Below are 23,281 nucleotides of genomic sequence, written 5' to 3'. Positions count from 1 at the left end.
GCTTTTTGAACTTCTATAGAAAAAAGGACCAACTATTGGTTTGATGCTGGGATTAGAGGAACGTTTACATCAGAGGTGTGAAGGAAGAGCAGGACAGACTGGACACACAACCCAGCATTACACATCTTTATTACCTTCAGTTAAAATCCACACACACACACACACACACACACACACACACAGTGTGTGATTGGAGGGAAACAGCTGATTTCTGCTCTCCAGACACATGAGCAGAATTCTGAGTGTCCGTGACGTTTGTTCATAGAGGGGCTGGAGCGGTTCCCTCTGCTCCGTCCAGACTTCGCCTGTGAGCGTCACCTGAAGATCCTGCCGTCGTACAGGAAGCAGGAAGTGCCTGACACACAGCTGCTGCTCCCACAGCAGCGCCGGCGGAGGAGCGTCAGTCTGCCAGGGCCAGGTTCTTGGACTGGATCTTGGACAGGTGCTCGGATATGCAGGCCTCGATCTTGTCGCACCGGGCCAGGAAGTCCTGGGATGGCGGCGGAAAACACCGGTTAGTGAGGTGACGTGAGAGCAGGAAGCTCCGCTCAGCGCAGAGTGGCCCTGACCTGCACCGTCTTCACCAGCCCCTTTTTCTTCATTCTGCAGTCGCTGAAGTTTTCCGGGACAGTCTGCGGAGACAGCAGCCGCTCGTGGTTGTCTTCACTACCCGGGCATAAAGAAAGGCCTTGCTGTATTTACCATAGCGTCGATCTGCTCCAGGATCCTGATGAACTGCTCCGCCGCCGCTTTCACCCGGTTGTCCAGTTTATCCAGAGCCTGAGCCTGGAGGTCTTTAGCCAGGAACCCCTGAGACACAGCAGCAGGTCTGAGTGAGAGGACAGCCTGTCTGTCCCGGGACGGCGTGCCGCTCTGCAGCGGGACTCACGTTCTTCAGTCCAGTCAGCTCCCCGTCCACCTTCTCCAGCTTCTTCACCGTCTGCTCCACGGACTTCTCGATGTCTTTCAGCTTCTTCAGCTCGGCCTCCTCCTCGGGACTGTTCTGTTGGCCCATTCAAAGTCAGGGTTTGACCACAACCTCCGGCACGTCACACTCCGAGGCCGGCTTACCCGCTTTCCTATCATCATGAGCTTGCAGCCGTCTTTCACTCCAAAGCTGGACAGACTCTCGTCCATGTCCTTCAGAGACTTCCCTGTAATGGACACGAAAACCAAACCTTCATGAGTCTGCTTCAAACATCATCCTGTCAGGGTTCGAACAGCGGATCATCTTCCTCCAGTCTGTCCTCACACTGCTCTCCTCATGTCCTCCTCCACTGCTCCATGACTCTGCTCTCTGATGATCACCTGCTGTCAACCTGACCTCCGCTGTTCTCACAGACCAGCTGTCTCCCTCTGTTCTACGACAGGAACCAACACTCTGAACGATTACTGATCCTGGTTAGAGCAGCAGCGACGACCTTTGAAGATGATTTTCTGCGAGGCGCCCGGGACTCCAGTGAGCTGAGTGAGAGCATCTGACAGGTCTTTAACGGTGGGTCCTCCTGCAGCTCCAGCCGGGCCGGACACCGACACACTGTGCTTCACCGATCCTGGACACACACACACACACACAGCTTGTAAAATAAATAATTTCCACAGTTATCCTCTGAATCACTCACGAAGACTGATATAGAATCAAAGACAGCCGTAAATGAAGTCTTACTGAGATTTATCAACCAATGGACAATGTCCTCAGATGAGTTTTAGATGACTAGAATATGATAGTTGAACATATTACTGTCAAGCAGCTCGGAATGTTTGATCACAGCTACATTAGCTAAAAAACAAGGTTCTTTAAAATACATTTCCAGGCTGTTTGTCGTCTAGACGGAATAGAACACGTCGTTACCGTATGTGACGGTCACAGTCACGGTCTGCTCTGACATTTTGTTCTGTTTTTTAATCGCTTTTTCACCACAGCGTGAACCGCACAGCTAATGCTAACTGACGGCTAACTACATCCGGGTCACTGCGGAGCCGCTCTCACATAGACCTACATGAGCAGAACCGCCTGGCATAGACACATGTAAGTAGAAACACGAGGGTAGAGTAGTAGAAATCGCGTGAGAATTACCCTCTTTCACAAGTAGAGACACAGACGTAGACCGAGACATTTCCAGGGAGAATCATCAATTATTTGAGGGAAAATCAGTGTTTTGTTATCTCTGTTATGTGGTGTTGATCCTTAAAGCGATACTTCAACATTTTGGCAAATTGGCCCATCTAGGGCAATTCGGTAGTCATTTAGAACAGCATACTTACTTTTTTTGTGAGGGCGAGCTGTTGTTTATTCAGCGGTGCGTCTGAGGAGAGATTCACGGTGGACATAATGGAAGTGGACGGTACAGTAGCTTCCCTCGTCAAACTCATCAATCCAACACAATCCAACAACCCCGAAACACACTTTGGTGGACACGTTATAATCCCCACATTCACTACGCTGTGAAATATTAATGCAAAATTATGAGATTGAGCGTTTTTTTACGAAGATTGCTAAGACGGAACTACTTACTAAACATGGCGTCTGGGCGTAGTGATCTCAAAAGAAAAAGTAGTTCCCAATATTTGCTTCAATGTCGTAATGCTACAATATTATTTGTTGGTGTTTCACAGCGTAGTGAATGTGTGGATTATAACGTGTCCACCAAAGTGTGTTTTGGGGTTGTTGGATTGTGTATTTGATGAGTTTGACGAGGTGAAGCAACTGTACCGTCCACTTCCATTATGTCCGCCGTGAAGCTCTCCTCAGACGCACCGCTGAATAAACAACAGCTCGCCCTCACAAAAAAAGTAAGTATGCTGTTCTAAATGACTACCGAATTGCCCTAGATGGGCCAATTTGCCAAAATGTTGAAGTATCGCTTTAAGCAAGACTTTTTATAACTCTTCAGTCCATCCAGATGTTTTGCTCTCAGAGCACATGACCACGTGACATGTGCGCAAGGCTCTGTGGCGCAATGGATAGCGCATTGGACTTCTAGACTGGACACGGTGAAGTGATTCAAAGGTTGTGGGTTCGAGTCCCACCAGAGTCGCAGTTTTGATCAACGGGCACTGAACGCATTAGTGGCTGATGGTAAATGTCTGAGGTGCCACCCCGCCTCCCTTAAACCAGCTGCAGCCGCCAGACGGTACTGGTTGGTTCAATCTAATCTCAGTCGTTATATTATCAATCAGGGATTGGTGAAATGGATAAACACCCTCCTCCTCAGAGCGTCAAGCTCTTTAATATGCTTATTTACTGCAGTTTATTTATAGAAAATGAAGCACAAACATTGTTTCATTCAGTTTTAGTGTTTTGTTGTTGTTGCTTTTTTTCTTTTAATTTTCACTAGTATAGAGAATTCTATTGCACATATTCCCCTTTAGTCCCTCTGGAGGGAGCTCCATGAAGCTTTCACAACATGAAACATGAATAAACATGGAACTTTTTATGATAGTGACACACCACACAACTATCCAAAATGATTCGTCACTCTTGGTTCAAGAGGTAATCAAAAAGGTACAAGTAAAATTGGGTAAAACAAATTAAACCACAAGAAATGGGGGAGAAATGACAGAAGATCTTTAAAAAACCTGAAATGTCAACAATTTATAAAAGAAGAAAAATTAAATGTGGCTGGGAAAAGCATTCAAAACTGGTTAAAAAGAGGTAAAATGGTTAAAACAGCTACAATTTCAAAATATGTCAATAAAAAAGCCCCAAAAGAGGAAAAAAAACTGTTGAACTCAGGTACAAATTATCTTAAATGTAGAAAAATATTCACTATTTTTGAGCTGTAGTTCATAAATACATCATAAGATGCAGTTTTTGTATGTGCAGCAAAACTATATATGGAACTTCCTGAGCTGCATTGGCCTCATTTCAAAGGTGCATTAAGGAGTTTGCACGTTTTATGCGAAACAGCGCCCCCTGCAGGCCTTGGGTGTAACGCAGCTTAATGAAAAACCCGTGGCTGTGGCTTGCGTGCACAGAAGAGGGGAACTCCTTCCTCGCTCGTTTAGTAGCGCTCAAGTAAAATGTAAGTTTCTTTTACCTGGTGGAGTCTGTGTGGAGCTGTGGCAGTGCTAGAAGCCAGTCTTTTCTTACTTTCTGGAAGATCCTGCTCAGTTGTTGCTCACTAAGCATCTGGCGGAGTAATGGCGGACAAAACGAAACTTAACCAGCAGGAGCGCGCATTACGTCATTCCTTTCAAATTCTCCCCGAAAAAATTCTGGTGCTGGACCGGCACTGTGACTTTCAAGTGACAATTTAGCGCTGTTAGAGGTACTTGTAATGAATATGTCAGGACACATTGTACACATCATTATGTGTAACATATTTATGGTGGACAATAAGTATTTTTAAGGTTGTAAAACTCCTTAATGCACCTTTAAAGCTTCAATGTGCTTTGTGGCTGTATGTGATTTGAATTAGACTGCAGTTCCCAAGTGAAACACCAGGTGTCAGTGTTACTTGTTTCACCCTGAACCACTGAGCTGAGTGTCGGAGCCATGAGAGGACAGGAAGAGTGAAATGAGTCTCGTTCATTTAAGCATCCTGAAACTTGAGATGTGTGATGCAGTTATTGCATGACTTCGATGTTTCTGTGACTTTTTATTTCTTGTCATATGATCACCATCGGTGGAAAAGACCAAGAGGAAGGAACAGAGACTTCAGTGTCTGAAGTTTTACATGAAAACAGTTTATTCTGCACGTGTGAAACAACCCCGGAGGTTTTTTTTTCACAGCCTGAGTGGAAACGTGTGCAGAGCTGTCGAGACTCCACAAAGGGGAATAAATTAACACAACATAACAGAGATCAGTTAGCAACAGACTAAATAATGAAACGCTGTTTCACACGGGAGATTTAGAATGCTTGAAGGCCACATGTCAGCACGGTGGGAGCGATAATCCACAAACGGCTTCCAAACCCTCCTCAGATCGAACACGTTCCGACGTTCTCTACGCAGAAAAGGTCTTCTACTCCTCCTTTATGTGGCGGGAATCTGTGGCAGGCCGAACTCGTCCACCAACACGCCGTCCTGAAAGCAAAGGAAGGAAATCACACCGTGTCCACGGTCTTGTCTGGAGTGTCGGTTCGAATTTAAGGATGGTCAAAACTTTGCTCTCTCTTCCTTCTCTACACTCTGTTTCTCTCTCTGCCTCTCCACCTGTCTTTCTGATACTAAAAGTCATTTCAAAACATGACCTTGTGGAAGTTCCTCTGAGTTCGATGTGTTTTTTTTCTGCGGATACGGTTCCAGGCGGCTGTGAAGGCTCGGCACGCTGACCTTGTTTGTTTTGGAGTCGCTGGGGATTCCCTCGGGGATGGACGGAGCAGCCGAGGCCTCGTCCAGGTAGGAGCTGTCATCATCCAGCAGCAGTTCATCACCCAGAGCGTCCAGCTCTGAAACAGCAGGGGACCTCTCAGTGTGTGTCTCACACACACATACACATACACACACCAAACAAACAACAGGAAGCAGGCCTGGACTGAAGACTCAGAGGCATGAAGGAGCAGGGGCCAGGTTTCACCTCCATGTTTACACAAACTGGAAATGTTCTCTACAGATCGGGATGGTCTGGTGACTGCTTGTTTGTGCTCTAACACACACATCAAGAGACCCTGAGAAGGTCATTCAGGATAGACAACCCTCCAGGGTTCCCAAAATAATCCCTCTAGAGGTGTGACAGAAACCACCTGGTTCCTGTGAAGGCTGAGGGGAAGTGTCAGGTACCTGCTTCCAGATCATCTTCATCGATCTCTGGAGTGCCGTAGCTGCGGCTCAGAGCTTCCTGCACCTCGTTGGCGTCTTCCATCATGTCCTCCAGCTGGTCCTGTAAGTCCTGACGGTCGGAAACATGGGCTCACATTAGGGGAGGAACAGGTCTGAAAACAAATCCCTTCTTTAAAGCTCGTGTCCAGAGTTTCCGTTCGTTTCCAATGTATGTATCATTTTTCAACAGAGCTTAAAGGTGCTGTAGGCAGGATTCGGCATCTCCGCCATCTTAGGGTTACCTAAGCAAGATGGCTATTTGACCCATCTAAGATGGCGATTTGAAACCCAGCACAGCCAGTCCTGTCCTGTTTTCTCTGACATCACGCCCTTATGCAAGTTAAGCCCCTCCCACAAGAAAGTGCGACGAATGCCCTTCGACCAATCACGGTTAGAGCCTCAGGGGCTCTTCTGATTGGTCAAAGATACCTGGAGCAGTCAACATTCCGTTTCAGCTCAGAACAGAGACAGATGGAAACGCTGCGCCCTCGCGGCAGTGCAATTATGCTGCACTACTAAAGGATTATCAATGGATACTCTAACATTTAATCCAAAGAAAACACAGAAAAATTAGCATTGACTAGCAGAATCCTGCCTACAGCAGCTTTAAATGTGTCAGTCTGGTTCAATACTATAATATAATATTAGCATAAAGCAATATAAAAATGTATTTATGAGCCCCGCCTTCGTCTCATAGACCCCCATCTTATCCGAAAAAGTGCCAGTCAGCGTCAGCCAATAGATTTCGAGCTTCCGCATTCTCGCGCTGTCAGTCAAAGTGTGGAGCAGCCAGAGAGCACGGCCGCTCGCCCAGGCAGAGGTGAGTTAGCAACGCAGCAGCCGGCCCGCTTACCTCGGATATATCCACTGTCTGCTGAACATCCACCGTAAACAGCTGAACATGGAGGATGCTGTAGGACTCGGAGGCTCTCATTTTCACCCGACAGATAATTCGCGTGCACAATTAAAGGGGCGTGGCTTGGTCGCTCATGAAAGCAGAGGGAGGGCGGAACCTCCAGATGTTGGATTAAAAAAACCTCTCTCTTTCAAAACTCCGGACTCGAGCTTTAAGTGCTGTTCAGGCCAGCTGTTGGAAATGGCTGACACATTATTTCTGTTTCTATATCGCGGCGTTATTGGAAACTCGCGGCCGCTTCACGCTGCTGCCCCACAGGCTGAGAACAGACGTACATCGATCTGATCCAGCTTCACGTCCTTGTAGGCTTTCTTCATCTCCTTGGCGCCGATCTTCATGGCCTCCACCTGAGAACACAGAGCCGCGGAGGTGTGTGAGTCGGACGGAGGAGGGCTGGGGTGTGTGTCGAGGCGAGCAGCGGCCGGATGCTCACGGTGGTCTTGGTGTCCTTCAGGGTCTGGATGGTGTAGTTGGCCTGCTCCATGTTGAAGGACTGCTGAGCCAGCTGCTCCCTCTGGCCTTCGTACCTGAGGACCAGCGATGGTGAGTAATCTGTTACTCGGTAATCCACTACTGTACTTAAATTACTTTTTCAGCAATGGAGTAATGTAATCGGATTACTGTGGTAAAAGTGGTAATTATATCATAATTACTTCATCAAATAAGGACTCTGGCGATCATTTGTTGATAATGAGCGCCGTGTCCTGCAGTGTTTCACTGTCAGTTCAGACTGTTACATTCTGATATAAATGTCTTGCAGTTTAATGAATCGTTTCCACTTTACTACTGAATAAAACACAGACGTTCTCAGGACTCACATCTTCTTCTGCTTCAGGACTCTCATGGCCTTCTGTTTCACCATGTTCTGCATGAGAAAAAGAAGAGATCACAGCGAGTGCTGTCAGTCTGTCAGGTCATCCATGTCCTGTCAGTCCGCCGCCTCGACGACAGCGGCTGCTGAAGCGGAGAGGGAGGGAGGCGTGCTACCTTGGAAGGCCCGTCCCTCATCTTCTTCATCTGGTCTTTGTACTTCATCAGCTCAGCATCTAACCTGCCGATCTTCTTCTCGATGGACTCAGCTCTGGCATCCACCTGAGAGAGGGGTCAACACAGGGGGTCAACACAGGCGCTGTGTCTGCAACACACACTTCTTCTGCCTTTGGCTGCTTCAGCCAAACAGACCAGAACAAGTCCACCAACCAGCTGAGAGCTGCTGGGCTCCACATAGACACACACGAGACACAAGAACGAGAAAGTTAAAAGAGACGGCTACTTCTTACAGCAGACTTATGAGTAAAATTACTTCTCTTACACAATCAACGGTTAAAAAACAACTTAGGGAGGAAACAATGCTTGAGAAAGATCTTCTGGATGAAAAATAAAATGTCACAGTGAGAGAAGAGCTCCTGTTTGAAGTCTACAGATAGAAGTGAACAGTGTTTTTCATTGAAACTATTTAAACTGTGAAAAACAGCATTCATCATCAACAGTACCAATATTCAAATGTTACATAAAGATTCCTGCTGCACAAATAGACATTGTTCTCCTCCTGTAGTGGATGAAGCACATTATTCCTCACACTCTTTTTCCAGCATGTTGATCTTTATTTCACTCTATATTAAATAAATATGCATCACATATCTGAATGAGTTTTGAACCAGCTTGTTTGGATTCACTGACAGTGCAAACATTAAAGATGGGAGCTGCTGAGTCCAGAAGCTCCAAACCCGAAACCGTCAGCGTTTAAAGAGGGATTCTCCTCAGCTTAGCCCCTGATGAAGAGTGCAGACTCCGTTCTGATCAGACCGGACTGGACTGGGTTCTGCTCTGGCCTTTGTCAGCGTGTAGCTGAGCAGCTAGCGACGGACCAAAACAACAACAACAACAACACAACGCCCGCAAGCGCACTCACGTTCCCGATGCAGTCCGACAGGTTGGGAGGAGGAGCTTTGGGCTTTCCACGGCCGAAAATTCGGTTCATGTTCTACACCTTTACCTGCCCGCAACCGGCCAAATCACACAGAAACAGGAGAAAAGAGTGCTAAGTTAAAGGGGCTTTCTCACTGGACACTCCCGGAAGTAACGGTCCCGAGCTGGCAAAGACCCACAGGAGTAGAATCATAGAGCGGTGACAGTAGACCAGAGGCGACGGCATCAGGATGAAAGGCCACGTTTTTAAATATAAAAAATTATCGTGTATTATAAGTACACGTCTTATGTCAGTAACAAACCAAAAATGTGTTGTTAGAAAAATCACTGAGTTTAGATTATTTAGCTGTAAAGTTCGGCTTCCTCTGTAGAAATGAATGTAGTGGAGAAAGAGCTTCCTCATCCAAGATGGCGGCCGAGCTTCAGCAGTCATCTTTTGAATATCTATGATCTAGCTATCTAGCTATGATTCTACTTCTATAGGTCTATGTGCGAGTGGAAGTAACGGGCCAGCATTCTGAAGGCTCTGATTGGTCGGCCTGACAGACTGTGACCAATGAGCGTTCCGAGCCTCCCTGTGGTGAGCGGTGGTACTGCAGCATGCAGTGGGTCAGGAGTGGATCTGAGATGTGGCGGCTGTGGCGTCTTCGGGCCTGAAAGAGGCGCAAGAACAGGCTCAGGCTCCGACGTTGTGATCTGGAATGGATCTCTGTCTGTGAAGCTGCAAAAACTCCATAAAACTCTTGGACACATGAACTCTTTCAGCAGGAACCATGAAGAGAATGAGTTTGGATCACACTGATGAGTTCATACGGAAGTCAAGGCCAAAGCTACACACACTCATGTTTACTCGTGGTCATGATGATCAAAGTAACTCAGGAAAGGAGGGAGACAGTAAACAAGTGACATGAAGCTTTGATTTTAATTTTCCAGGATAAAGCACAGGCAAGGTTCCCTTCACACCACAACACCACAACATCCCTGTATTTCACATTCACAGACTTTTAGTTCGAACAATCACTTTGCTGTATGGATGCAGCGCTCTGTAGAGCATACAGTAGTTTGAACAGCTCAGCTTCACATGTTGCTGCATCAAATATCAAGTTCAGTTCACAGAAGCAGAGAAATTCACTTCGAGGACTGGCCGAACAAACAGAGTAGAATCATGAAAACACTGTAGGCTGTTAATCCCCCCACTGTAGGTAGTTGAGGACATGAAGAGCTGTCGCCTCACATCAGAGCATCCATCAGTCACAGGAGAAACTGAAGCTTCAGATCTTCTAACCCTAACCCAGATATCAGTTAACCCAGGTATCGGTTAACCCAGGTATCAGGTATGAATCAGTGAGAAGAAAAGTCCCTGAGAGCCTCACGAGTTCAGAGCTCCACTTACAAATCAACGACACAGGAGGGCACCACAGTACAGTCCACTAACTCACACCACATGGCCACTGAAGAAGGAGAGCTGTGAGAAACACGCAGCTCAGGAAACACCCCAGAGAAGCAATACACTTTTGATGACTCACACCTTTACATGTGGAGATCTGCAAGAAGAGCAATAACTAGCACATTAAACATCTTTAAGTCTGTATAAGGCAGCTGCACTTTTTATTCACAAACTCTAAAAAGCTTTAATTAAAGGACACAATGTACCTCTGAAGCCCAGCATGTCCTCCTGCCTCCACACGGCCACGCCTCGGGGCTTTTCAGGTTTCTACAGAACAACACTCTCACTCTTATACACTGTGTTCGTAGCACAAGGTTGTTTGATCTTTTCTTGAATGTTGTGTTTTTAATGAGCAGCAATAGAAACGCCTTTAACTCTCCACAACTGAGGGTTCTTTACAATCATCACTCTGTGGATGAGAACCACTTCTCCAGTGTACGGCAATCAGACGAACTGCTCCCGGGTCTGTAACGTCCTGAAGGACCACTTTGGACCCCCTGCTGGTGTAAACAGTCTCTCATCAATAAATTAAATCATGTTTCACCTTTAAAATGAAGCTCAGACAGCGTTTCAAGTCTCCATCCAGATTTTTCTACATGTACCAAAAGGCTGAATTTATGAAAGTTCACTTCAGATATTTACCTCCGCCAGGAGGTTATGTAATCACGTTGGTTTGTTGGTTAGTTTGTTAGCAACATTCTGGAAAAAGTTATGGACGGATTGCAATGAAACTTTGTGTAAAGGTGGGTCTTGGGCTAACTTAGAATCCATTAAATTTTGGTGATGATCCGGATCACTGTGTGGATCCAGGATTTTTTTAAAGGATTCTTTATCATTGAGAGATAGGGCAGTCTTTCATATAGTTGGGCAGGCCCGCTGACAGGGGGGACAAAAGCCTGGTTCACAGGACGCGTCGCACGCGGAGGCGGAAACGCCGAGCACCGAGTTCCAGATCGGCGCCCCTGTTAACCTGTCTGACGATTCATACAGGAGGCGTAGCGGATCGCGCCGTGGACTGCGGCCGCTCTGCTCCTCTCTATTTTCTCCGCGCGCCATGGACCGCCAGTTGTAAAGCTGGACAGAGCAGATCGCACCAGAGAGGAAGTCGGGAATGGAAAATACGAGACAATCCGGTCAATTTTCAAATTAAAATGACGTAAAATGACAAATTATGTTGCTTTTCAGTTTTCCTTTTCAGATAAACACACACACACACACACACACACACACACACACACACACACACACACACACACACACACACACACACACACACACACACACACAGGAAGAGAGGGCGAGAGAGAGAGGCACCACACGCCGCAGCGCTCCGCTTCGATCACACTCCCGATCACAATGTTGTTTTATTATACACGGTGTTCTTGTTGTTGTTGGCGACTGATTTGAGCTGTGGCGGAGGTCTGCGCTCTCTGAGTGCCAATTTCTAGTTTTCTTATGTTGCTGAACTCTTAATTCACTTCAGTATTTTAGTGAAGTGTAGTAATCCAGCTAATCGAGGTCTGTTGGCATCCACTTCAGTTTTCTCTGCAGTTTTCTCACTCTTTGCTGTTTATTTGAACCATTGTCGTGGTTTTGCTGCTGTTGCCTTTCATCACAGCTTGTCAGTCAGTTTCTCTGCAGACATGGAGGTAAAAGTTTCCTGTTGGATTCATTCAGGGTTATCTTACTGTGTAGCTTTAAAGTGAAGTGAAGGATGCAGATTTTAGTTATTAAACTGCTTCATTTGTGTTAAATCTCACCGAACTGTGAGACTGGACCATTTGTTGTGCAACAAAGCATAAATCGACAAAAACAGCTTATTTCTACCTAATTCAGTGAAGATTTGAGAAAGAGCCTTCAGAGCCACAGAGCTGGAGTTTTTCCTGAATCAGGTGTGTGAATCTGTCAGTGGATCAGCGTCTCTCCACCCAGCAGACCAAAGAGGCTCCACCCAGCTGTTCCTCCAAACCAGGATCCTCGTTCTCTCACCGCAGACTCGTTTCAAACGGTGGTGGTGATCTGAGTTACTCCCAGCTCGTTGGACTCCTCCCAGCGCAGGGACGACGTGTCCATGGCTAGTCATACGGGCCTGGGCTGCCTGCTGTCCCCTCGGGGGTCCGTGGGACACGAGTGGCCCCGCAGGGTGCTTCTCACCCGGCTCACCCCCTGACCGTCGCCGGGCCCCCGGGCCCCGGGGCAGCAGAAATCCCTGAAGCACCTCTTGAAGTTCTCGTCCAGGAAAGCGTAGAGGATGGGGTTCAGGCTGCTGTTGGTGTAGCCCAGCGCCACGCACAGGAAGTAGGCGGCCATGACGGCGGTGGTCTCCGGCACGCCGGCGGACAGGGCTTTGACCAGGATGAAGATGTGGATGGGCGTCCAACACACCACGAAGACGGCCACCACCACCAGCACCAAGCGCGTGATCCGGCGCAGGTTCCGGTCCTTCTCGGGAGAACCCGACAGCAGACGGACGCTCTTCAGCCGCAGCACCATCAGGGTGTAGCAGACGGTGATGATGATGACGGGGACGACGAAGGCAAAGATGAAGACACAGATCTTCATCAGGGTGTCCCAGTAGGTGTAGGGATCAGGGAACTGCAGAGCACACTCTGTGGTCCCTGTCAGAGACAGACAGTCCCAGTCAGGTCAGCAACAGGGACACAACAAGACATCAGGGACACAGCAAGAGAGGGATGGAGACAACAGAGTGGACACATGTCTTACAGGACATGATGAGTCTGTCTCATGAACATGATACACATGGTTGATAATTAATGCTAAATAAAATCTCTCTCTCTCTGTCAGTCTATCTATCGATGTCCACGTCTTCCACATAGTCTTATTGTTTTGATGAGAGGATTTCATATTATTCAGAGACAGATTCCTAACAGAAAAGATGCATTTGATGACATTACACAACACACATGAGCTCCCTTCCTTCATCTTTTCTCAGGGATGATTATTATTTAATTATATAGGTTTCAAAACTCCAACTGAAGACACTTGAAGTGCTGCCATAGGAATAATTCTGGTTTAAATTCAGAAAGCTTGAATAACACCAAATCCCAGCCCTACATGTACTATTGGTTTGAGTCCTATTTTCAAAAGCTTCAAACAGCTTTTGAAAGCTGGGAGGTGAAGAATAAAGTAGACTCATTAAAACATGAATGTTTGAGAGTGAAACATTTAGAGCTGACAGCGGATGCTGGTATGGTTGAAAGTATCAGAGTCATGAGGGATGCCATGAAGAGTTCTCATCTCGTTTCTCTGGTTGAGGAGTGTTGTTCAAGCCGAACATATCTGACAGAGGAGAAAATGTGCAGTTTGCTCTATTCTTAGAAAATGAGGATCCATTATGCCTGTCATGGCTTCATCATGTCGAGTGGTTGATGAAGACTCTTATCAAACCCGAACATCCTAATCACAGACTTTGAAGGAGAAAATTGAGGTAATTCCGAGCGATGGAGCCGGTGCCAGCGGCGCAGAGACGCTCCGGAGAGCGTGCGCAGGGTAACGTACCGTTGTTGGTGTTGGTGCTGCCCAGCACCATGGCGGGGATCCCGGCGGCCGACGACAGCACCCAGATGACCACGTTGATGATCTTGGCTTTGGTGGGCGTGCGGAAGTCCAGGGCCTTGACCGGGTGGCACACGGCCACGTATCGGTCCACGCTCATCATGGTCAGCGTGAAGATGCTGGTGAACATGTTGTAGTAATCGATGGAGATGAAGACTTTGCAGGCCACCTCTCCAAAGGGCCAGGAGCTGAGCAGGTAGTCGGTGCTCTGGAAGGGCATGGTGGTGGTGACCAGAGCGTCGGCCACGGCCAGGTTGAAGATGTAGATGTTGGTGGCTGTCTTCATTTTAGTGTATCTACAGTGAGGAGAAGATGAAGGAGATGAGTCTGTTTTCGGTTAATGGTGAAGGAGACTCACAGCAGTAGCTCCTCCCCGGGCCGGTCCCACACTGTCTTCAGCTGCTACAGCCACATACAGCAGATCCGACGGTACCAGGAGGTGTTCTCATAAAACTCCAATAAAAAGTGACAAAATGTGGAAAAGTACAACAGATATCCAAACTTCAGCCAATCACAGCCTGTCTGCCTCTTCCAGCTGTGATTAGTGATGCTAACATATAAAATATCATGTGTTTGTGACATCCATGATCACATCAATGAGGGAAAACACCAGGGATACACTCAAAAGACCTTCAATCAGGCCGTCTGCGTGAAGAGCCTCTAAAAGAGCTTCTTTTGGTCACTGTAACTGATTTGATTCCTTAACGCTCATCATTTCCAAGTCGTTGTCTCCAGGAGCACTTGTTGTTATTTTTTCCCCTGTAATCTAATGTAATGAAGCATGAAAGTACTGTATTTACTGACGGTTGTCACTGCCTGCTGCTGCCGAGCCAGGTCCCTTATGAAACAGAGACCTTATCTCCCAACCAGGCTTTTAGCTGGTTAAGTGAAATATATATTACTCCAGAGATCCACAAATTAAAAAAGAAATAGATGTTGAATCAGTCTCAACGATGTGAAAATAACACACACATGCACACTCCTGCACCATCGTGTGGCACACGGTGGTATTACACGATGGGGCAAACCACCAGGAGACACTGGAACTTTAATTTCATAACAGCTGGTTGTTTTTTTTTTTTTTTTTGGTCTTTTCTCTTCCATTTCATTCATGAAGCAAGTGTGCACAGATCTCCATCTTCCCATAAGGATCAGTAACAACAGTGAAATGTTTCCAGCTTTACTTTTCCTCTACATTCATAAACAAATAAAAGAAATGAAATATTATCACGAATGAATAAAAATTAAAAAAATGACTGGAACCTTGTCAAAAGGAGAATCTGTTGTTTTAAATGTCATTCCTTTCATCAGATTCAGACACATTTATTCTCGTGAAAGACTTTGAGAAAAATAAACAGAGCAAGTAATGCAGATTTGAGGAAGCACGGCAGTATCACAACTTGTGGACTTGTGCAAAACGCCTGACTGCACGAGGCGTATTTATATTGTCTATTCTGCCATGTATTGTATAATCTACTGTGTGTAATCTGTGTCAGCACACACACACACACACACACACACACACACACACACACACACACACACACACGTACAGTCTTGTATTTCTATCCTTGTGGGGACCGTCCATTGACTCCCATTCATGTCTAGCCCCTAACCCTGACCCTTACCCTAACCCTAACCCACACCACAACAAAGCCTAACCCTAAAGAAATGTTTTTGCACTTTTACTTTTTTCAGTAACAACAACATGGTCAAGAAAACACTGTTTCTCCTACTTAGGACCGGAAAAAGGTCCCCACAAGGCACGTCGTTCCACGTTTTGCTATCCTTGTGGGGACATTTGGCCCCGACAAGGATAGAAATACAAGAACACACACACACACACACACACACACACACACACACACACACACACACACACACACACACACACACACACACACATACACACTGATTCATTCCCACGCTGGAAACTCACCTGATGATCACATACATCACCAGACAGTTGCCCACCAAGCCCACCACGAACACCACGGAGTACACGGCCACTATGACGGGGATGATGGGGGACAGGGGCTCGGGCTCGGACTCCCAGGTTCCGTTGGGGGTGTCGTTGTAGAGGTCGGCCGCGCCGGGCTGCCAGGTGAAGTTGGGGAAGCAGTCTCCGGGCTGGCCCGGGGCGCAGCGCTCCTCCCTGGAGATGTGCACCACGCTGCTGTCCATGCTGACTCACCTGGGGGTCTCCAAACGGCGGCTCTGTCCTCTGACTCGCGCGGACGGCGCGTTCCGTGCGTGTGGATGAGAGCGCAGCGGCGGCTCCGCTCTCTACAGCCGCGGCAGATGAGCTCTGCCTTCACAAAGTTCACTCAGAGAGCCAAGGCGACCCCTCCGCCCCTGTCCTCTGCGTTACCTTCGCAGGACGGTGCGGATTGGAAGCCACCGCGGGCGCCGCCTGTGCCACTCTGCGTCCCTGCGCCGTGCGCACTGGAGCCCGCAATGCTCATGGAGTGACATCAGACGCACGGTCCACATGTGGCAGAACACACTCTGCTCACACTGCAACATCTGCTGGAGGGCACACACACCTGACAGCTCCCGTCACATGGCTTCACTGTACAGGTTTCCCTGGAGAAACACGAGAAAAGCAGCAACGTGCTCATCTCTCTGGAAATAACAGCCACCATCAGAGTATTAAAAGAAAAAAAAAACTCCCTGCCATTGTTTCCGCAAGATGTTCCCAGGCAACACCTGCAGGAGCAAATACGCAGAGTCTGTTATCAGGTCGGAGTGTGAGCTGTGAAGAGAGCACCTGCTGCAGAGGCAGCGTCTCCACCCGGAGCAGCAGCTCAGAGGAAACCGCGTCAATGGACTCACTTTGACCAGAAACTTCACCGCACTGCTGAGTGTGTGTGTGTGTGTGTGTGTGTGTGTGTGTGTGTGTGTGTCCACCAACAGTGAGATCCACAAACAGAAAAAAAGCTGGTCTAGCTTCCTTTACCATCTGATCACGTTTGTCTCTGTTCCCGTCTGTTTCTTCTCCTGTCTCTGTTTCTGTCCTTATATCTAATAATAATGGATTTTATTTATAATGCACTTTACATCTGAGAGCAGATCTCGAAGTGGACAATCAAGAAAACAATAAAATCAACGATAAAAACAACAGAAAACAGCAGGACAGTATAAACAGTAAAAACAATCAGCAATAAAATCCCTCAGGAAAAGCAATGTGAAACAAATATATCTGTTTCTGCTCTGCTGCCTCTTTTGCTGTCCCTGTGTCTGTTCCTGTCTTGTCTCTGTTTCTGCTTCTGTCCTTACATCTGCCCCTGTCTGTGTTTCTGCCCTGGTCGACAGGCCTTCTCATCCCTACAGACAGACTGTACTGTCTCCGTCAGGAGTTTTTCACCACCCAGATGTCTGTATTTCCTCAGACCTGGATTATAAAGATGGCGATCCTGTTGACTTCACAGAGTTATTCTCCAAACTTGGCTCATGTCATGTTTGCTTGTTTGTTGCGGCGCTCTGGTGCATGCACGACCAATGTTTTCACAATGTGATCTTTACGGTTAGCAGGTAAGAAACCTCAGCTTTGCCAGAGGGCCGATGGCTGGTGGCATTGCCAGAATGTTAACGTTGATTGGCCAGTGGCGAGGAGCTGACCCCAGGACTGCACCCTTCATTTACACAATGAGGCCAAAACGCACACAGAAATGTAAAAAGACACATAAACACACATGACTGGAAAAACATAGAGGGAGAAAATGCAAGATTGGAAATAATGAGGACGTAAATGTTACAGTGAATAAAAAAAGGTGTCAATAAATAAATGAAAAGTCAGATGAAAATAAAATACAGAAAAATATAATTTGGAGAAAAGAACATGTGACAGAAATTTACAATTTATTTTGAATTCTGTCAGTTTGAGTCCTCCCTACAGAAGAACATCAGAGATGCTTCTTCTCCGTTGTGTTCAGACTCTGAGTCTCTCCATACTGAGCAGATACTCCAGTAGTTTTGGTGAAGATCATTCTGCTGCTCGGGATTCCAGATGTGGATGAGCTTGATGAGCTTTACAGATGTTACAGCAGTTTCAGCAAACATCCCAGAAGACTTGAACACTTGAATCAATCTCAGACAAAACATAAACAGCATACTGCACAAACACATATCACTTTCTTGGTGAACATATTTTTATAAAAAGCAGCTGATGGCGACAGCAGTGCCCTCTTGTGGCAGAAACTCATCCACTTGCCTCCCTTAAGGCATCAGAATCCGCGACGCTGTTGAGATAAATTCCCGCTGCGATGTGTGACTCTCTGGTCAGCGATTGGCTGCTGCTCTGACCTGCTGGACCTTCTGCCACCTCAAGCAGCTCAGCAGAGATTTTTACTCTCAAATTTCTGATTTCTTTTTCATATGTGATGTATCATCATGGATGTAAACACACAATTTAGTATAAACAAGTTATCATTTAATTTCTTTAATTTTAAAATATTTAAACTAATAATAAAGCACACTGGCGAGCCACCATTCCACACTGTGGTGAAGCATTCTCTGATGTGAACTAAATCTGCTTTCTGTGTCACATTGTCCCCATGGTTACGTTGAAAGTCAGTATTTCATTGTTGGCCTTCGATCTGCATTCCACCATTTGTTGCTGCAAACAGAAAGAATTCTGGGAATTTCAGACACTTCTCTGTGAAACTTTGAAAAAAACTATAAGATACTCAGCAGGTGTTTGGAAACGCAATCTTTACGCCATTCCTCCAACAAGGTTCTATTTCATCCCTACTGACCGCCAGAAGGCGGCGCTGAGAGCACTGAATGTTCTGACAGACTAAGGCTGAATCCCATTTCACCCCTTAGCCCTTCCCCTTGGCCCTACCCCTCGTTTTGCGCGTTCACATGGAGGGGTAGGAGTGTCCCAATTGTCATTATGACGGAGGGGTAGGGCCAAGAAAGAGGGCCAGTCACCCCTCCAAAAGGAGATTCTCGAGAGGCACACTCCAAACGGAGGGGTATCGGCCGATGGCGAGGGGCGCTTGTTCTTTCAGCCTAGATCAAGCCTGGCGGGCGGGGTTAATTCACTTCCGCATTGACGGGAGTGATCGTTTCCACACCCGCGCATTCCAGGCGCATTCCAAACACAACAGATAGACGATTATTTTCAATAAACTGGTTTCTTCAACACGGCCCGCCTGGAATGCGCGGGTGGGAAACGAGCGCCCCCGCCAATGCGGAAGTGAACTAACCCCACCCGCCACTGACGGTCCAGGCGAACAAAACAAGCGCCCCTCACCACCGGCGCCACTGGATGACAGATTTCTCAGAAAGCCTTCCAAGATCTGCAAGATGGCGGCGTCCGCAACGAAAGACGGTCATAAATGTCAGTATTTTGTCAATTAATAAAGTTTTAAAATGTAAGAAAAACATTCTTCTTCGGCAGATAATTGTCGCATCTGCCTACGTCATCGGCAGCGGCGACTACTGATGACGTACGCGATTGTCGGAGGGGTGTCCCAATTCGGAGGGGTTGACTTTCTCCCCTACCCCTTAGCACTCCGTTTCATAGGCGGAGGGCTAAGGGGTAGGGCCAAGGGGAAGGGCTAAGGGGTGAAATGGGATTCAGCCTAACTGTGTGAGTCAGTCCAGTCAATTTCGCCCTCCGAAGGCTGCAAAGGCAGCTTCCCCTTCACTTTTTTAAGACCTCCCCTGAGGCCTTTCTTTGGCTCAGGGGAGTCGATCCACTGTCCACGTTGGTTCTCCCTCAGGGAAACCACCAGCCTTCTGGGTAAGGACGCATTGCCACACCTCCTCTACACCTCTCCACCTCTCCCTCTGATTTGGTCGACACTCCAGAGAGTCATTCAGGAGGGCCACATGCTGCTGCTGGTGGCCTTCTTCTGGCCAGTGCAAACATGGCTGCTCAGCAGACTCTCCTTCAGTGAACCATGGTGCCTGCCCAGCAGGAAAGATCTTCTGTCCCAGCACATAGGTTGGGTTTGCCACCTCAAACCCCCACCACCTCCGCTTATACGTCTGGCGACTGAGGGGCCTGAATAAGTGCTGAGAAGCTGTACGGAGCCTGTCAGACAGATCATTTTGAATGCCAGAGTGCCGTCCACCTGACTGCAGCACGACAATAGCTGGAAGCTGTTTGTTGAGTGGTGCAGTGCCTGTAGGGAGGACCCTGTGATTCTGGTATTTTTGAGGTCTCTTCTGGATATGGGTCATCTCCATCTGCCTTGAGGGTGTATGTGGAGGCAAAATCTACCTGATATGCGGAGTTTGCAGGCGGCATGGTCGAGTGCTATGTCCTGGTGTCAGTTTTCTCAAGGGGACTCTGAGGCTTCATCCCCTAAGAGCCCCACGAGCTCCAGCCTGGGACCTGCACTTAGTACTGGAGCCTCCTTTTGAGCCCAAGGTTATGGCGGAGCTTCAGTGGGTGTCATGCAAAACTGTTTTTCCTACTGGCCATTACCTCGGTGAAAAGCATGGGTGAGTTACATGCTTTGTCTGTTTGTCTGTCATGCCTCAGACGGCATCTGGATGGTGCGGGCGTCACTCTGCGTGTCACAATGCGGGGTGGAAGGACCCTGGCACAGGCAGCACAGGTAGATCAAAACTTCTTTATTTCTGAACACAAGGATCTCAGGGCAGAGTTGAGCTGGTGCAGGCACGGGTAGCAGAAACATGCAGACAGACCCACAAAGTGACAGAAGGAACTGATTGGGACAAGCAAGGAGGGCAGGCTTAAATAGGGGGGAAGACAGGTGCAACACATTAGGGCGATAACGAGGCAGGTGACCAGGCAGGATAACAAGAGAAGCAGACAGAAACAGGTGAGACAGGGCATGCAAAATTGACAAAACCGGCCCCGAGCAACCCCATCTGGCCACAGAGATACCGAGTATGACACTGTGGCCGCTTCTCTCCCGAAGGTGCTGTTGGTGGTGCAGCAGTCCTGGAGGCAGAGCGGAGCTCCTGTGCTGAGTCAGAACTCTGAGGGGCTACATGGACGCCATTATAAATGTTTGTATGTCATAACAGCTGTTTGTCTGTTATGGAGGCCCTTATAAGGGCTCTGCTCTCTCCAAGCAGTGCTTATCCCACTGAGTTGTGGACACCAAGAAGGAGGCTGTCCTCTGCCACCGGGCATGCACTGCCACTCCACAAGGGTGGTGTTCACATCCTGGGCCGTCCTGACGGGAGTACACCTGAAATATGTGAAATATGTGTCACTGCCTCCTGGATGATGCCCGGCACCTTTTCCAGGTTTAACAGGGTAAATATTGCCTTCCCATCCACTGGAGTTGGTCCTCGGCCCTCCGGAGGGTTCTCAGTGAGGTGGGTTCCAAGATTCCTTGTGACTAAGCTGGTATTAGTCTTTCAGTGCTTTCAGCACTGCCTTCTGACGGTCAGGAGGGATGAAATAGAACCAAAGTTATGAATGGTACTGGTTCCGTGAAGCCCTGATGACCGCCAGAGCGCTCTGTCACTCAGAATCCTTGTGATCACGCAAGAAGATTCTGTGGAAACCAAACCTGAGGTGACTCTGGAAATTAATACCTTGCTAGGGTCACCCAGGGGTCACCCAGGGGTCACTGGTGACATTGTTGGTATGCATACTCAGACTGCGAATGCATGAAGGGAACATTCAGTGCTTTGAGCACCGCCTTCTGGCAGTCATCCGGGATTCGTAGAACTGTAGTTACAGATGTAACTCCCGATTTATCAACTTGAGCGATGAAAATCAGCCCTGCTCAGTACAGTAGTAGCAGCTTGAACCAACAGCTGGAAAACTGAGGCCTCACATTTTCATATGTTTCCATTACAACTGGGGAGAAAACAGCTGCAGCCACAAACAATGAAGACATTTTCTCTGTTTACTGAAGATCTGCTAGATCTGTGATGGCTGGCTGTGGAAGGACGTCACAGTAACTCCACAGTGCCACTCACTGCACACATGTGGCATTACCTCAGTCCAACGGTGTCATTAATATTCATGTTCCATTCATTTGTAAAGTCGGCAGCACGCCTCTCATCATTTATGCAGCTGAAATCTCTTCATGGCATGTGCAGTCTTGTCAGCACATGGAAAACTCAAGGCCTCTCTATTAAAGCAAATACAATAGTCTTGAAAAGAAAAGCACCAGCTGCTGCTCAGTGAGAAGTGACCATGAATTACATGTCACACCACGCATGTTGACTTTCTGAGCTGAAACTGACAGATTACTTAGTTTCCATAATGTCCTTGAACTTCAGTGGTTTTCCAATGAGGAATTAAAACTTGAAGAAAATTTCTATAAACATGTTCAAACATTGGTCAGCATCTGTAAGAACACACATTTTCAGCTGCACAAGCAAATCTTATTACGGATTGACAAATAAAATTAAACACAGAGCTTACCAATCTGGAGGAAAGAAAACAGTTCAACAGCTGAAAAGCTGAAAAACACAGCAGAAGACACAGGTGAAGCTGTCTTTACTTTGAGGCTGTTTAAACTGGAAGTGATGTGGGTTCATGGTTTCTGTGACCATCCGAACGTTTACATGGGACTTTTTGTTCCTGTTTGAATCCGAATAAAGCCTAGTTCCTCTCTAAAATGATCTTGTGAAAACTGATTCTGAAAACTTTGTTCAGTATTTAGCTTAAATTCGAATGGACTGGCCGATTTATTCTCCTTTAGGAACAAATTTCTATATAAATTCGGGGCAACTCCGCTGTGATGATGCAATATTCCAAGATGGCGGCTCGCAGCCCGCAGTTCGAACTCGTACGAGTTTTAGAAGAATTGGACAGAATGAAACAAGTGGATGGATGGGTGCATAATAATGCAGACATTTTCAAAGCTGCAGCGTCAATGTTAATCGAGAAAGAAAAAAGAGAAAAATGCTGTTTACTTCCGGGAGACGTCAGTATGTCACGGCCGTCCCCTGTCCAATCAGAACGTTTCACAGCAGCAGCATTAGAGCAGATTTAAGCCTTCATTTTTCCCATGTAAACACAAAGCTCATGAATATTATTCTGGATTACTTAATTTGGAATAAACCAATTCCAAATTAAAAACATCCATGTAACCACACTCAATGACAGAACAGTTCTTTCATATACGAGGGCGTACCCAAAAGAAACCGGAATTTGGTCAAAAACACTAATAATAATGAGTTTCGACTTCTGGCCGTCAGATGTGCTACAGGTAAGTCTCATGCATATCTGTGAAAAATCTGAGATCCCAGAGTGACACTAACGTCTGTCACGCGCTATTTATAGTAACAGAGTGCAGCTCCCGTCTGCGATTTTTCCAAAATGGCAACATTGCTAGAGCAGCGCGCGAACATTAAATTCTGCTTTTTGCTGGGAAAAACAGCAGCAGAAACACTCACCTTGTTGCAGCAAGCCTACAAGGATGATGGTCTGGGGAAGACTCAGGTCCATGAGTGGTTCGGGCGGTTTGAGAAGGGCCAGATGTCGGCGCGTCAGGTCTGCTCAGCCGTGAAAACAATGCTGATCTGCTTTTTCGCTGTCCAGGGTATCGTCCACAGCGAGTTTGTCCCTCCAGGTCAGACTGTAAATCAGGACTACTACATGGTAGTCCTCAGATGGCTCTGTGAGGATGTGAGGAGGAAGCAGAGCGTAGTGGCGGAGTGGAGCCGGTTGATCCACCACCACAGAGCGCCAGCGTAC

General features: G+C 47.3%; 3 protein-coding genes and 1 non-coding gene across 4 annotated transcripts; 1 reads left to right on the top strand and 3 right to left on the bottom strand.

The window, feature by feature from the left end:
* Positions 1-117: 117 nt before the first annotated feature.
* LOC115405143 (BAG family molecular chaperone regulator 1-like) lies at positions 118-1,987 on the bottom strand. The gene is made up of 7 exons (XM_030114619.1): positions 1,853-1,987; positions 1,422-1,553; positions 1,072-1,154; positions 890-1,003; positions 703-810; positions 570-632; positions 118-490 (listed from the first exon to the last, which is right to left on the bottom strand). The coding sequence occupies exons 1-7, from the start codon at positions 1,887-1,889 to the stop codon at positions 401-403; spliced, it is 627 nt and encodes a 208-aa protein (XP_029970479.1). The 5' UTR covers positions 1,890-1,987; the 3' UTR covers positions 118-400.
* Positions 1,988-2,946: 959 nt separating this feature from the next.
* Positions 2,947-3,038, top strand: trnar-ucu (transfer RNA arginine (anticodon UCU)). Its single transcript is given in 2 exon segments — positions 2,947-2,983; positions 3,003-3,038. It is a non-coding gene; the product is annotated as a tRNA-Arg (tRNA).
* A 1,849-nt stretch (positions 3,039-4,887) lies between these two features.
* On the bottom strand, positions 4,888-8,722 carry LOC115405140 (charged multivesicular body protein 5). The gene is made up of 8 exons (XM_030114615.1): positions 8,593-8,722; positions 7,668-7,772; positions 7,499-7,545; positions 7,114-7,207; positions 6,956-7,027; positions 5,726-5,834; positions 5,279-5,394; positions 4,888-5,029 (listed from the first exon to the last, which is right to left on the bottom strand). The coding sequence occupies exons 1-8, from the start codon at positions 8,659-8,661 to the stop codon at positions 4,979-4,981; spliced, it is 663 nt and encodes a 220-aa protein (XP_029970475.1). The 5' UTR covers positions 8,662-8,722; the 3' UTR covers positions 4,888-4,978.
* A 3,413-nt stretch (positions 8,723-12,135) lies between these two features.
* On the bottom strand, positions 12,136-15,816 carry LOC115405134 (delta-type opioid receptor-like). The gene is made up of 3 exons (XM_030114608.1): positions 15,572-15,816; positions 13,576-13,928; positions 12,136-12,674 (listed from the first exon to the last, which is right to left on the bottom strand). The coding sequence occupies exons 1-3, from the start codon at positions 15,814-15,816 to the stop codon at positions 12,136-12,138; spliced, it is 1,137 nt and encodes a 378-aa protein (XP_029970468.1).
* Between the last annotated feature and the right edge of the window lie 7,465 nt (positions 15,817-23,281).

This window comes from Salarias fasciatus, chromosome 18 (genome assembly GCF_902148845.1).
Source record: "Salarias fasciatus chromosome 18, fSalaFa1.1, whole genome shotgun sequence".
Taxonomy (NCBI): Eukaryota; Metazoa; Chordata; class Actinopteri; order Blenniiformes; family Blenniidae; genus Salarias; species Salarias fasciatus.
This window is presented reverse-complemented; position numbering and strand designations above follow the sequence as displayed.

What these genes read in the sequence shown, in the direction of transcription:
- LOC115405143 (XM_030114619.1), bottom strand. Translation starts at nt 1,889, where the DNA reads ATGTCAGAGCAGACCGTGACTGTGACCGTCACATACG. An exon ending in TCATGATGATAGGAAAGCGG is followed by an intron (nt 1,004 to 1,071) that starts GTAAGCCGGCCT and finishes ATGGGCCAACAG; the next exon opens with AACAGTCCCGAGGAGGAGGC. An exon ending in AGCTGACTGGACTGAAGAAC is followed by an intron (nt 811 to 889) that starts GTGAGTCCCGCT and finishes GCTGTGTCTCAG; the next exon opens with GGGTTCCTGGCTAAAGACCT.
- LOC115405134 (XM_030114608.1), bottom strand. Translation starts at nt 15,816, where the DNA reads ATGGACAGCAGCGTGGTGCACATCTCCAGGGAGGAGCGCTGCGCCCCG. An exon ending in GTGATGTATGTGATCATCAG is followed by an intron (nt 13,929 to 15,571) that starts GTGAGTTTCCAG and finishes TCCTCACTGTAG; the next exon opens with ATACACTAAAATGAAGACAG. An exon ending in CAGCACCAACACCAACAACG is followed by an intron (nt 12,675 to 13,575) that starts GTACGTTACCCT and finishes TGTCTCTGACAG; the next exon opens with GGACCACAGAGTGTGCTCTG.
- LOC115405140 (XM_030114615.1), bottom strand. Translation starts at nt 8,661, where the DNA reads ATGAACCGAATTTTCGGCCGTGGAAAGCCCAAAGCTCCTCCTCCCAAC. An exon ending in TGAAGCTGGATCAGATCGAT is followed by an intron (nt 5,835 to 6,955) that starts GTACGTCTGTTC and finishes TCCGACCGTCAG; the next exon opens with GACTTACAGGACCAGCTGGA. An exon ending in GCGACTCCAAAACAAACAAG is followed by an intron (nt 5,030 to 5,278) that starts GTCAGCGTGCCG and finishes CTTTGCTTTCAG; the next exon opens with GACGGCGTGTTGGTGGACGA.